General features: G+C 45.2%; 1 protein-coding gene across 4 annotated transcripts in view; it reads right to left on the reverse strand.

The window, feature by feature from the left end:
• The window catches only part of YTHDC1 (YTH domain containing 1), a 1387762-nt gene that overhangs the window by 1133333 nt on the left and 241468 nt on the right, over positions 1 to 12961 (reverse strand). For all 4 annotated transcript variants that reach the window (XM_044064303.1, XM_044064301.1, XM_044064302.1 and 1 more), the window contains exon 3: positions 11518 to 11840. In XM_044064303.1, the coding sequence (XP_043920238.1) occupies positions 11518 to 11840 (323 nt within the window). The remainder of the gene's footprint in view (positions 1 to 11517; positions 11841 to 12961) is intronic.

Raw genomic sequence — 12961 nt, forward strand, 5'->3', positions numbered from 1 at the left:
TTGGGGTTGAACCTGCAAGAAATCTTTAACAGTTTGAACAGATTTTGCCTTCTCTTCCATTTTCTTCATAACCTGCTGGGCAGGTGTACCAAACAAACTTGTCTTGTCCATAGGAGCATCTAGCAACTTAGCTTTAACATGATCCGGTAAAGCTTGTTCCTTTAGCCATGCATGCCTTCTTATCACTGTGCCTGTCATGGCTGATCTAAATGAAGCCTCCAGTGCATCATAGCCACATTTTAAGGAATGGTTGCTAACCTGTTGTATGTTATTTACCATCTCTAATACATATTTCTTATCAAGAGATTCATCAGTGGTTAGTTTTTAGTTAACTGATCAAGCATAAACTCTTGGTATTGTATCATGTGAAACTGACAGTTTAAAGCTCTAGCTGAGAGAGTAGCTGAAGTGTAGACCTTTTTACCCCATCTGTCTAATGACCTTGCTTCCCTTTCAGAAGGAATAGGGTTTTAGCTGTGGTCGCGGCTACTGCCTTGGGACCCTGGGATATAGTTTCTGGGTCTGCAAGTGGGGCCTTGTAAAGGTGGTGATGAGTATCTGGCACCCTGTAAAATCTGTCTGGTTTGGCAGGGGCTGGGGTAAGGAATCTGGAGCGGAGCAAACATCATTGAAAGCATCATCCACCACAGAGAGAACAGGAGGTATAGCTAAGGGCCTGTGCTGTGGGAGGTGCAGAAAGGTCCTAAGTCTTTTTCTGGAGTCTGAAAAATCCTGTTGCTGCCATTGGAACTGCATGGCATGCAAGGTTTCCCCAAAGGAGAATTCTTCTGGTGGGGAAGCAGCTGGAATGGATTCTTCAGCATCAGAATCTTCAAAATTGGAGAAGGGAGCCTCTGGCTGGTCAGTTATGTCTGATTCATCAGCAGAATCATCAGAAGACACTGGCTCAGGGGGCTCTGCCCTAGGTCTCTTCTCTGGGGCTGAGAGGCCCTGTCTGGGTGAGATTGAGATCCTCTAATTAAAGAAATTAAATCTTCTGCCAAAGAAAGCATTTGAGAACTAGAAGAGGCCCTGGATGTGGGGGGTTTAACAGGCACTGTTTTAGTAGTCTTGGCTGCTTTAGCCCTGGCGAAGGCCTTAATGGACATGGCTGCTGGAGGCCTAGCAGCACCACGTGCTGGGGTAGAGACATCCAAGGGATGGTGTCTGATAAGTCAACCACCGTAGTGGGTAAAATTTCTGAGGTCGATTCAAGAGTTGTAGCAGGGGCCTCAGTTGTAGAATAGGTTCAGCTGTACTTTGATCAGTTTTCGGTTTGGCGAAACCGAGACACTCATGTTTGCTTTACCGTGGTTTCGCCGAAACCGCGGACCGAGTGTCGGTCTTTATCTTTGCGTTTTGGTAGATTGGGTAGTCGGAGGATCCGGCGGCATAATGTCGCAAAATCAGAACCGAAAAACTGTTCTGCAAACTCCGACCGGCGCCTAAGCGTTCGTCGGTTGAAAGAGGTACAGGCGAACAGGCTGCTACGTCGTGGGCTGGGCCTAAACAAGGCTGACAGTAAGAGTGGAAATCTTTATGAGGTATTTGTTTCCCACAGGTTAAACAATTGTTAACTTTTTCTGACATCGGCTGAGGCAAGAAAGAGTCCCCAGCGGGTACTTAGCTTTAGAAGTCTTGAGTAGTATTCGGTAGAAGTAATCTCTGGATCCGACCGACCGGCACTTGCGAACAGCTTCTGCTTGAGCCACGGCAAGAAAGACTGAGGAAAATGGCGTCGGCTGATGCTTATATACCCGAAGACCAACAGAGATGACGTCGGGTGGAGTGCGACATCAGCGAAGCGGACCGGACTTTGGAATCCGGCCGACTGCAGGGCTGCCTGACGACAGGACAACCCTCTTGTTATGACTGCAGATGCATCCATGAAGGACATCAGCTGAAGGTTTAGGACAGTCCATTTGTACTAGCTCATAATGCTTCTTTTGAAAGACTCTTGGGAACAATCAGATTTAAAAAATTCCACCATACAAACCGTGTCCCCCAAAAGACAACTCCTCAAAAGGGAAAATCAGGGTTAAGAAATCCTCTTCCTATAACCAACAGTCAAAGGGTGAAGGGATTTGTGAGGAAAAGGTCAAGGGATTCATCCCCAGAACCCAGCTCCTCATCCAAGGAATCTGACTCTGGTCTTTTTGTCTGGAATGGAAGACCAGGGAGAAGCAGGAACAGACAATCTCAGTGGGGGCTTTAGGGCCATCAAAGCACTGAACAATCCTTGGGTAAACCCTGCCATTCTTTATGACGATCCTTAGAAATGGATGGTATACGATTCATTTTTCTGTTTCTTTTTTTTATGGGAGCATCAGCTTTGATCAACCTAGGAAGATCAGAGTCATGTCTAGAGTTTATAACGGTACCAGGAACCTCTTCCCTAACTGGGGTTTGGGGAATCTCCCCTAGGCCCTTCAGAAATAATCAGCAGTGGCTCTCCCTCAACATCCATAAGAGACGTCTGCACAACTTCACAGAATGTGCAAGAAACAAATTCCACACCGGTCTCCAACTGGGTCCCGGGCTCAGGGAACTGGCTTCAGCACCATACAATCTTTGGGTTTTCATCCACTACATGAGAGACATACGGTGGAGGCTTGACAGCAACAGAATCAGACGGAGACTTTTTAATCTTCTTTTTACGAGGCAGCAATACCTCATGGTAGGTGGATTCAACCACTGTAGCCCGGGTTAAAAGCTTAAGGCTTTGGTTCTCCAAACAGACGAAGTAGTAAGACGTCTACAGAGATAATTTTAGGAACAAAAGCCTGACAAATGGTAAAAGTACAGTTTTGTACCTACCATAAATGTAGATGTCCGATAGACATGCAACTGCAGTCATAACATGTGGGTTGTCCTGCCTCAGGCAGCCCTCGGTCGGCCGGATTCCAAAGTCTGGGTCCGACGTCGGCTGATGTCGCATTTCTCTCTGACGTCAGAGCGGCTGGAGTACATAAGCATCAGCCGACGCCATTTTCTTCAGTGTTTCTTGCCCCAGATGCCAGGTGCCCTCCAAGGAAGGCTGTAATCAAATTGGAAGACAAAAACAGGATTCCAAACAAATAAATGAGCAATAAAACAAATACACCATAACAGATATCCCCAGCTAAGAGTAACAGGGATAGGAGTGGACCCTAGGCATAGAGGGGTATGGAGGGAGGGGAAAATCCGACTGCAGTTGCATGTCTATCGGACATCTACATTTATGGTAGGTACAAAACTGTACTATGTCCTTCAAGAATGCAACTGCAGTCATAACATGTGGGTAGAATACCATAGCTTAGCTGGGGGAGGAGGTATGCTCTAGGAAAGAGATGGTGTGGCAATCAAACCCTGCAGGACTGCCGAAGCAAAGCCTGCTCTGGATCTGGAGTATAGAGAGAGATTGTAGTGTTTGGAGAATGTATGCACGGAGCTCCATGTAGCAGCTTCTAGAATGTCCTTGGTAGGCACCCCTCTTAAGAATGCTGGAGAGGTGGCTGTAGCTCTGGTGGAATGTGGTCTGACATTAGCCGGAACAGTCTTTCCATGAAAGTAATAACAGAATCTGATGCAATGTCCAATCCATTTAGAAAAAGTCTGTTTTGAAATTGCTTTTCCTTGGACTGCCGGGGCGTAAGCTACAAAAAGTTGTTCAGACTTCCTACTGGCCTTTGTTCTGTCCAGGTACTATCGAAGTTGTCTGTGAATGTCCAAGGTATGTAACAGTCTTTCCCCCTTATTCTCAGGATTGGGGAAGAAAGCAGGCAGATGAATGGCTTGATTTAAAGAAACCCTAGAAACCACCTTTGGCATAAAAGTAGGGTTGGTCCTTAATGAAACCCTGTCTCTATGAAAAATGATAAAGGGTGGTATTGCCATTAGGGCCTGAAGCTCCGAAACCCTTCTTGCTGAGGTAATTGCCAACAGGAAATCTGTCTTCCATGAGAGAAATTGCAAGTCAACTGAAGCTGCTGGCTCAAATGGAGGTAGAGTCAGTTTTTCTAAGACAAAATTGAGGTCCCAGGCTGGCACTGGGGCCTTTCTTGGCGGCTTAATGTTCTTGATTCCCCTGAGGAATTGCCTTAGTAAGGGGTGAGAAAAAACAGGAGGATCAGTGTTGTATCTAGCTGAAATAGCAGATGCATGTATCTTTATGGAAGAATAGGAGAGGCCGTTCTTTAACATATCTGCCAAATATTCCAAGATGAGTGGGATGTTCAGCAATGATGCATCATGTCCCTTGCTGGTATTCCAATTGCTGAATCTTTTCCACTTTGCTAAGTAAACCTTTCTGGTGGATGGTCTTCGAGCCTCTGTTAGTATCCGCTGAACTTCCTTGGAGAGAGATAAGCTGAAGCTATTTATGGGATCTCCCAGGCTGTTAGCTGCAGTGTCTTAAGATTTGGGTGCAGTGTTTCGAAATTGTGTTGAGTCAAAAGTAGAGGCCACTGGGGGAGGGCCCACCTCCTGGTGTGGCATATGCTCCGTAGTAGTGGGTACCAGTGTTGTCTTGGCCAGTCCGGAGCTATTATGATTCCCTTGGGCTTCTCTGCTTTGATCTTTAGTAATACTGAGGTCATCAGTGGCAGAGGTGGGAATGCATAGATTGCTAGGGAGTTCCAGTTGAATGAGAGGGCATCTATTTTCCAAGCTTTTGGATGGTATGTCCTTGTGCAAAATTTTGGTAGAAGATGGTTGAGGTGAGAGGCAAATAGGTCCACTTATGGCTTGCCCCATGTCGAAGTGAGTTGTCTGAAGGCCTTCGGATGTAACCTCCACTCGTGTGGATCTGTGAAATTCCTGCTTAGGCTGTCCACCAACACATTGTCTTTTCCTGGAACAAACTGGGATTGTAACTGGATGTTTAGGTTCAGTGATTTCTCCCAAAGCTGCATTGTCAGTCTGCAAAGGGGGTAAGAGTGGGTGCCCCCCTGCTTGTTTATGTACCACATCACAGTGGTGTTGTCTGTCCGTATCATTAAATGGCCTTGCTGGAGTTGGTGTTGAAAAGCCTCGATGGCATGCATTACTGCCAGCATTTCCTTTTGGTTTATATGCAGATGTGTTTCCTTTGGAAACCATTGTCCTTGTATACACCTGCCTTCCATGTGCGCCCCCCATCCAAGGTCTGAGGCGTTTGTGGTCATGGTCTGTGTTATCTGTGATTTTTTGAATGACATACCTGTGTTTGCCTGGCTCACCGAGGCCCACCATAGGAATTCCTTTTGTAGGCATGGAATGAGTGGTATGATTGTCTCCAAGTTGTTGCTGTGTTGAGACCAAATGCTTTTTAGGTACCATTGAAGCTTTCTCATGTGTAGTCTTGCTAATGGAACCAGGAGAATGCAGGTTGCCATGTAACCCAGGGCCTGTAGGAATCTCCTTGCAGTCATCTGGGTGAGTTTTGCTAAACCTTTGAAGTAATGAGTTAACTTCTCTTGCTTGTCTTCTGTCAGGTAAGCCATTTGAGAGGCTGTGCCTAGTTTGGCTCCTAAGAAGGTTATTTGCTGGGATGGCTGCAGTCTTGACTTTTGGAAGTTGACTGTATATCTCAGAGCTTGAAGTAATCGTATGACATAATCCAGGTTTTTTGTCAACATCAATTTGTCGTCCGCTTGTATGAGGCAGTCGTCCAGGTACGGGTAAATTTGTAAACCCTGGAGCCTGCAATGAGCAATTACTGAAGCCAGGCATTTTGTAAATACTCTGGGCGCAGTAGATAAGCCAAATGGCAATGCTGAGAATTGATAATGCTCTGGCCCTGCAAGAACTCTGAGGTATCTTCTGCAGCTGTGTCTGATAGGGACATGCAGGTATGCCTCCTTGAGGTCCAGAGTAATCAGCCACGACCCCTTGCCCAGCATGGGAAGGAGTTGCTGTAGAGTCAGCATTTTGAACTTTGGTACTATGAGAAAGGTGTTTAATGCGGACAAGTCCAGTATTTGTCTCCATTGAGATTCTTTTCTTGGAACAAGGAACACTCGAGTAAAACCCCTGGTCTTGTTCTTGTTGTGGAACTCTTTCTATTGCTTTCATTCGAGTCAGCAGAGTGATTTGCTTGATAGCCTCTGCCCTCTGATTTTGTGGTAGGTTTGGCATGCCTTGTTTTCTTGGTAAGGTATGAAAATGAAACCTGTACCCTCGGTCGATAATGTCCAAAATCCATTTGTCCTTTGTCAGTCTGTGCCAGTTTTCTGCAAACAGAGATAATTTCCCGCCCAAGGGAGCTTCTAGTTGTTCCCTGGTAGGCGGTAGTAGAGGAAAGTCATTGAGATTGTGGTTGTGGGGCAGGTGAAACCCCTGCGTCACTTCTTTGGTTTCCTGGTTGCCATTGTCGTCCCCTGTAAGGGCCTCTGTATTGGCCTCTTCCTCGGCCACGTCTGTTCTTACCACTTTGAAACTTTTCTGGATTAGGAAAGGACCAGTTATTTGAAGGCCAATTCCTACTGAATCTGGGGGGTTGAACCTGGAGGAAATCTTTCACAGTCTGAACTGATTTTGCTTTTTCTTCGATGGACTTTAACACATCCTTAGCATTTGCACCAAAAAGCTTGTTCTTTTCCAAAGGTGCATCCAGAAGTTTTGCTTTTACATGATCTGGTAGAGGTTGATCTTTTAACCAAGCATGTCTACGAATGACTGCCCCTGTCATAGCTGCCCTACATGAAGCTTCCAGTGCATCATATCCACACTGCAGGAAGTGATTGCTTACTTGCTGAGTGTTATGTACAGCTTCCTGCAAAGTCTTCCTGTCTAAAGGATCAGGAGTGGCTAATGTTTTTTGTAAATCTTCTAACAGATAATCCTGATATTGTAACATATGAAAAAGGCAATTTAAGGCTCTCATAGATAAGGTAGTGGATGTGTAAACCTTTTTGCCCCATCTCTCTAATGACCTAGCTTCCCTGTTGGAGGGCAAAGGATTTTTTGAGGTGGAGGCTGAAACTCCTTTAGGCCCCTGTGAAATCATCAGTATGGGCCCTGAATAAATGGGAATGAGTTTCTGGGACCCTGTAATACCTGTCTGGCTTGGCTGGAGCAGGAGGAAGAGAATCAGAGGTAGCACTAGAGTCAGAATACAAATCATCCAGAACATCAAGTACAGGAGGAATAGCTAAGGGCCTGTGCTGAGGCTTCTTAAGGAAAGTCCTAAGGCGTTTCCTAGAATCAGAATATTCCTGACCTTGCCACTTGAAATGTTCCCTCATGGTTTGCAGAACATACCCAAAAGAAATATCCTCAGGAGGGGAGGCCGAGGGGATGGAATCTTCTGCATCCGAGTCCTCATAGGTCTGGAAGAGCTCTTCCTGGCTATCTGAGTGGACAGAGCCCTCAAACTCTTCATCTGAAGGAGTAGGATCAGAGGGTTCAACCCGGGGCCTTTTATCAGGAGAAGGCTGGGATCCTCTCTCAGGATGGGCCTGTGAACCTCTAATCATGGAAATCAAATCAGCAGCCATGGACATAATTTGTGTCTCTGGAGTCGGCTGAGGTAAGGATTTAGAAGTAATATGCTTTGTTTTGCTGGCTGCCTTAGCCCTAGTGTAGGCCTTAATAGACATGGCCATAGGGGGCCTGGCAGCTCCATGTGCAGGAGTGACCTTGTCTACAGCAATGGTCTCGGGCATTTGCTCTGTTTCGGTATCCGGAGGAAAATCTATAACTGGCGTCGGAGTAATGTCTGGAATCGGAGTCGTCGGTAATGCGGTGTCTTCGGTTCGGAGCGGTGGAAAGACCGTCTCAGAGGGAACCGGAGCACTCGCGATAGGTTTTGGCGTGGAGTCGGTGGTAGACGCGGGCCGAGGATGTCGGTCCCGGTCTTTTCGCTTTTTGGAAGTTTGCGATGTCGGAAGATCCGACGGCATGGTGTAAGCAAAAATATCGCCGAAAAAAATCTTCAGCGAACTCCGCCCGGCGCCTGAGAGTGCGCTTGTTGAAGCGAGCACAGGCTACACAGGCCGAGACGTCGTGGTCTGGGCCCAGGCAAGGGAGGCAGTAAGAGTGGAAATCCTTATGAGGTATTTGTTTACCACAAGAAAGACAATTGTTAACTTTTTCAGTAATTTCTGACATCGGCTGAGGCAAGAAAAGGTCCCCAACGGGGTACTTAGCTTTTTTGATGACTTCGGTATCGTAGAATACAGGAGCTGACCGACCGGCACTTGCAAACTGCTTCTGCTTCGGGCACCGCGCGGCAAGAAAGACTGAAGAAAATGGTGTCGGCTGATGCTTATGTACTCCAGCCGCTCTGACGGAGAGAAATGCGACATCAGCCGACGTCGGACCCAGACTTTGGAATCCGGCAGACCAAGGGCTGCCTGAGGCAGGACAACCCACATGTTATGACTGCAGTTGCATTCTTGAAGGACATCTGCATATGGTCATGTATAGCACCAAAGCAGACATGAGAAATGCCTATTCTATCTTTATGAGGAATGTGCCTCCCACACCGATATTTTCCCTTCCTGGATGACACACACTCCTAAAAACAAAGAGCAAAAGGGAAAAGGAACCCAAACGAGCCACCTATCTGTAAATGCCTCAGTAGGAACCAGCTCAGCGAAAGGCAGTCAGACCAAAGTTCAAACATGGCATCTGAACTGGCAGCAAAGAATTTCCGAGGACTGAGCATGCATACGTCAACATTTATGCCAGACACCTGCAGAGGGAGTATAAATCTGCCATCAGATGCTGGAAGGCTGTAGATGCTTTGGAATATGGGCTGGACATTGGGCTTTACTAGGCGAGAGATCTTACATGCAATGAATACTGCCACAATGATAAGGACAACAGTGTGGCCTCTTACTACTACTGTCCTAATCCATCAGCACATATGAAGGACAGAGATGTACGCAGGCAAAGGGACACAACCCTTGACTGCCTCCACAGTAGGAGTATCAGACATCTTAGGAATTATTCCACTACCCTACTGCGGGAGGATCATGATTATTCCTGGTTCTGTCATGGGAGACCTCTGAGTTTGCGACTGTTCTGAAAACTACTGAGTCAGTTCCTCCTAGGTCCTTTATTATTAGCTTGCCATTAGTCACATCAGAAACAGAGTTAGCTGTGTTCTAGACAACAGGAGTTAGGCAGGTTCAAACTTTACACCAACTGTTGTTGGACTCTTACTTTCCTGTTCCTTCTCTCTGGTTCAGCTTTAACCTTGGCATTAAGAAAATTCACTTTGGTATACTCACAACAAGGCCCACAACATGCAACCAGGTGTGCTGTCAGACAGCTATGTCAGCACCTGTTGCCCCTGCTGCACTGTGAAGTGTGAACTATGGGCTTGGTGAAATTGGTAATTGAGAAAAAGTCTGCCATCTGAGACTGCAATATAAACTATGGATCTCCTTCCCTTCAGGCAGCCCTTCTAGTGACTGGCTCCTCTTATCAGCCAGATTTTGCCGGAAGCAGCACACAGGAGACAAACAGTTCATGGCTGAAGTAAAACTAGATGATGCATAAACTCAATTCCTGAATCTGTCCACTGCTTAGGACCCCTTGTCCAGGGGATGGATTGCAGGTCTCTGAGATTGAATCCTTTTTGGGAGCTAGTGCTACAATAAAAAATCAAATCTAGATGTCTCTATCCAACAAGTTCAGCTTTTGGGAGGCCAAAGATTCCGGTCTGGCTTCTTTGGTAGAGGAGCCACAATATCAAGGTTCTCCCATGCTGTTCTCTTCTCAACCACAGGGACCACACCCAGAAAGTCAGCCAGTAGACTGAAAGACCTCCTACAGGTGCACTGAAGAGATGCAATGGGGTCACAGTGGGTTATCACCTTTTCTACATAAATGCCTGCAAACTTCTCCAAACCTGTGATCATCCAAGGAGATAGTGAGGAATCAACAATCTCAAAGTCTGGTGTAAGACATTCCTGAGGAGAATCCAAGTGACTCCCATTTACATTTCTGCTTCACAATGCACCTCGAACGATACAAGAACAACGGAAAACTGCACCACAACAGACATACGAAAGCTGGACTGCAAGAACCCAATGACCCTTGCGCCCTACTCAAAAATACAGCAGAAACTAAAGTTCCAGAAAGTCACATCTCCAGGCTGAAATCTGTACAGCCAATGGGGGCAGCAAAAGGGGCAGGCACTGGAGCAAAGACGACAATACACTTGATGGCTAGAAGGTTAACTTCTGGCAACATCTGCGCCAAGCCACAGGAAGTCAGGACAAAGGCTATCTAGTTAAGCCAGAGTCCCAAGGTCAAAAGCTCACTCAAAGTTGATGGTATCAGCACCAAAATAATTTATACTGGCAGCAAGGTCAACCCCAAAATCTTCAACCCAAACACACAATCTAAAAAGGGAACTACAATCATAAACACTGGCATGGGCTTTGACACCTGCACCTCTGGGAATGACTAGTGTCACTAAAACTAGAGCCAAAACACAGTCAGATTAGGGGTGTTGGGCAGTACTCAGTAAAAATGAATCCTAATCACCACTGTCCACCCAATGCCAGAGGGGAGAATAAGTTCAGCAAATGAAGTCTCAGACCAAAGTGTAGTGATCACTTTCTGGAGCAAGCGTAATTAGCAAAGCTTTGGAGTTGGATATAGACTTCTCAGCATATACAATACACAATTATACAGTTTTTAATGTATATGTTGCTTTTATGCTTTATTTTATTGATAAGAATGGCACCTGAACTTTTTTCTCAGTGCTGGAAATCCCTGCTACGACATCAAGAATGCTGAACCCATAATGCTATACTACTTTTAATTACTATACAGGCTAATGCATTTTCATGCCAACAAGTGCATCAGTAGTACTTTCTTACTTCCTATCAAGACAAGTTGCAAACAAGTTCATGCACATGGAATGCCTTATACTGAAAATTGACACAATGCTGTAGTAGTTAAACTACAATGTAAACAAGAAGATACGAGCTGTTTTTGCTTATATGCAACGCCTTGCAGTTGAACATAAATCACTGTCCAAGATACACAACTTGATTTTGAGTGCAATTATAGAAAAAAAAACAAAGTAAACAATAAACCTACTAAAAAAAAAAAAAAAAATCACATCTTGCAGCTTTAACATAAAACACTCCAGAGGATAATTCAAGTGCACCTTTTTACAGTTGATCTTGAAGTCAAACCAGGCAAACAACAGGGGATCCGTAGACAAACAGCAGCAAGTACAAGATACCTTCCAATTAGTGATTACAATAAAAAAAAATGATACAGATTTGGGTTGAAATCTGCTGAATGCTTTATGAAGAAAAGGTAGCATCTTCCAGCCGAGGCACGCACTACTACCCTCTTCATTCCCTTTACCCTTTTCTTGTTCAGAATCCCTAGTACTCCACTGGTGCTCCTTCCCACAAACTGCATTAGCAAGTTCAAAATCAGTCAGTGGTGCCACACGGAAAAAAAAAAAAAGAGATTACTCCTACTGTCTTAATTCTGCATTGTGAACTTTTTTTTTTCATTTTTACAGATGATCTGTCATACACAACACACTTGACAAAACAAGTTCTAGATGGAAATAATCACCTCAGAGTCATCAGGTGTAGCACACAACTTGGTCCGTTTATCAGAATCTCTGCTTCTGGGCACAGCTTTTTCAGGGTGGCTCTTCTGAGATTCTCTGGAACTCCCTCCCAAACTGTGATTTTTCCTGTCTCCAGCAACTTTTGTCCTTTCTGACCGTTGATACTCTTCAGCTTTGTACTCTGACGAATGTCTCCCCTTTGTGTTCACAGTTCTCTTACTTCTACTCAAAGACGTTCTTTTTATAGCTTGTCTGGGAGAATGGCCAGAAGTTTTCAGGCGTTTGTTGTCTACCAAATCCACTCTATCACCTTTTCTCTTTGATCCTTTAAGAACAAACATTTTAGAGTGAACCAGTTGCTGTAGAGTTTTGCTACTTTAAAACAAAGCTAAACTTTAAACAAACTGCATGTTACTAAACATGATTAACCCTCATGTGCCATTAAGCAAACATCAGCATTAAAGTACAGTTGTATAAGTAAGCTGTTTAAAAAAATAAAATTCGTAAAATCATTGCTGCTGTAACCTTGGCTATATACAGTACAGTTGTGTACACTTAACATAAATGTAGACGTTCAAGTGTATTCACTGTTGCGTCATCATATTTAGGTTATCTGCCTGCAGGTAGCCCTCAGCCGGCCTGAATACCACAGTCTTCAGATTTCTGCGTCAGATGCTGTCGCTTCTTCTATGACGTCAGGTCATCAGGGGTATAAAACATGCAGCCGACACCATAACATCAGTTTTTCTTGCCCCAGATGTCAGGTGCCCCCACAATAGGAAGCAATTATATGGTATGGAACCTCCACAGCAAAAAGCAAATACACGATATAATATATTCCAAATAAGAAGGAAAGGTAGAGCCAGGGGAAGTCAGGGGAATGGAAGGAGGGTAACCAGGACTTCAACAGTGAATACACTCCAACATCTACATTTTTGGTAAGTGTACACAACTGTACACTGTTCATGTTTCACTGTTGCAGTTCATCACATTTGGGTTGATTCTCAAAGCTAAGGAAGGGTTGAGGCAGTTAAAAGAGCATTGGTGCTAGCAATAAGGCCCTGTAAGACTGCTGTGGCAAATCCAGCTCTGGATTTAGAAAAGATAGGCAGGTGGTAATGCTTGGTGAAAGTATGTACATAGCTTCAGGTAGCAACTTCCAGGATGTCCCTGGTAGGGACTCCTCTGAGAAATGCTGTAGAGGTAGAGGCAGCCCTGGTGGAATGTGATCTTATTCCCTATGGGGCAGGTTTTCCATGGTGCTTGTAGCAGAAATGGATGCAATTGGCTATCCATTTGGAAATGGTTTGCTTTGAAATGGCCTTCCCCTCTGCCCCTGTAGCAAAACTAACTAGCAGCTGGTCAGATTTTCGGAGAGGCTTAGTTCTGTCCAAACAGAATCTAAACTGTCTGAGCACGTCCAGAGAATGCAGTATCCTTTCCCCC

This window comes from Protopterus annectens, chromosome 2.part2 (genome assembly GCF_019279795.1).
Source record: "Protopterus annectens isolate FY-2018-M chromosome 2.part2, PAN1.0, whole genome shotgun sequence".
NCBI classification, from domain to species: domain Eukaryota; kingdom Metazoa; phylum Chordata; order Ceratodontiformes; family Protopteridae; genus Protopterus; species Protopterus annectens.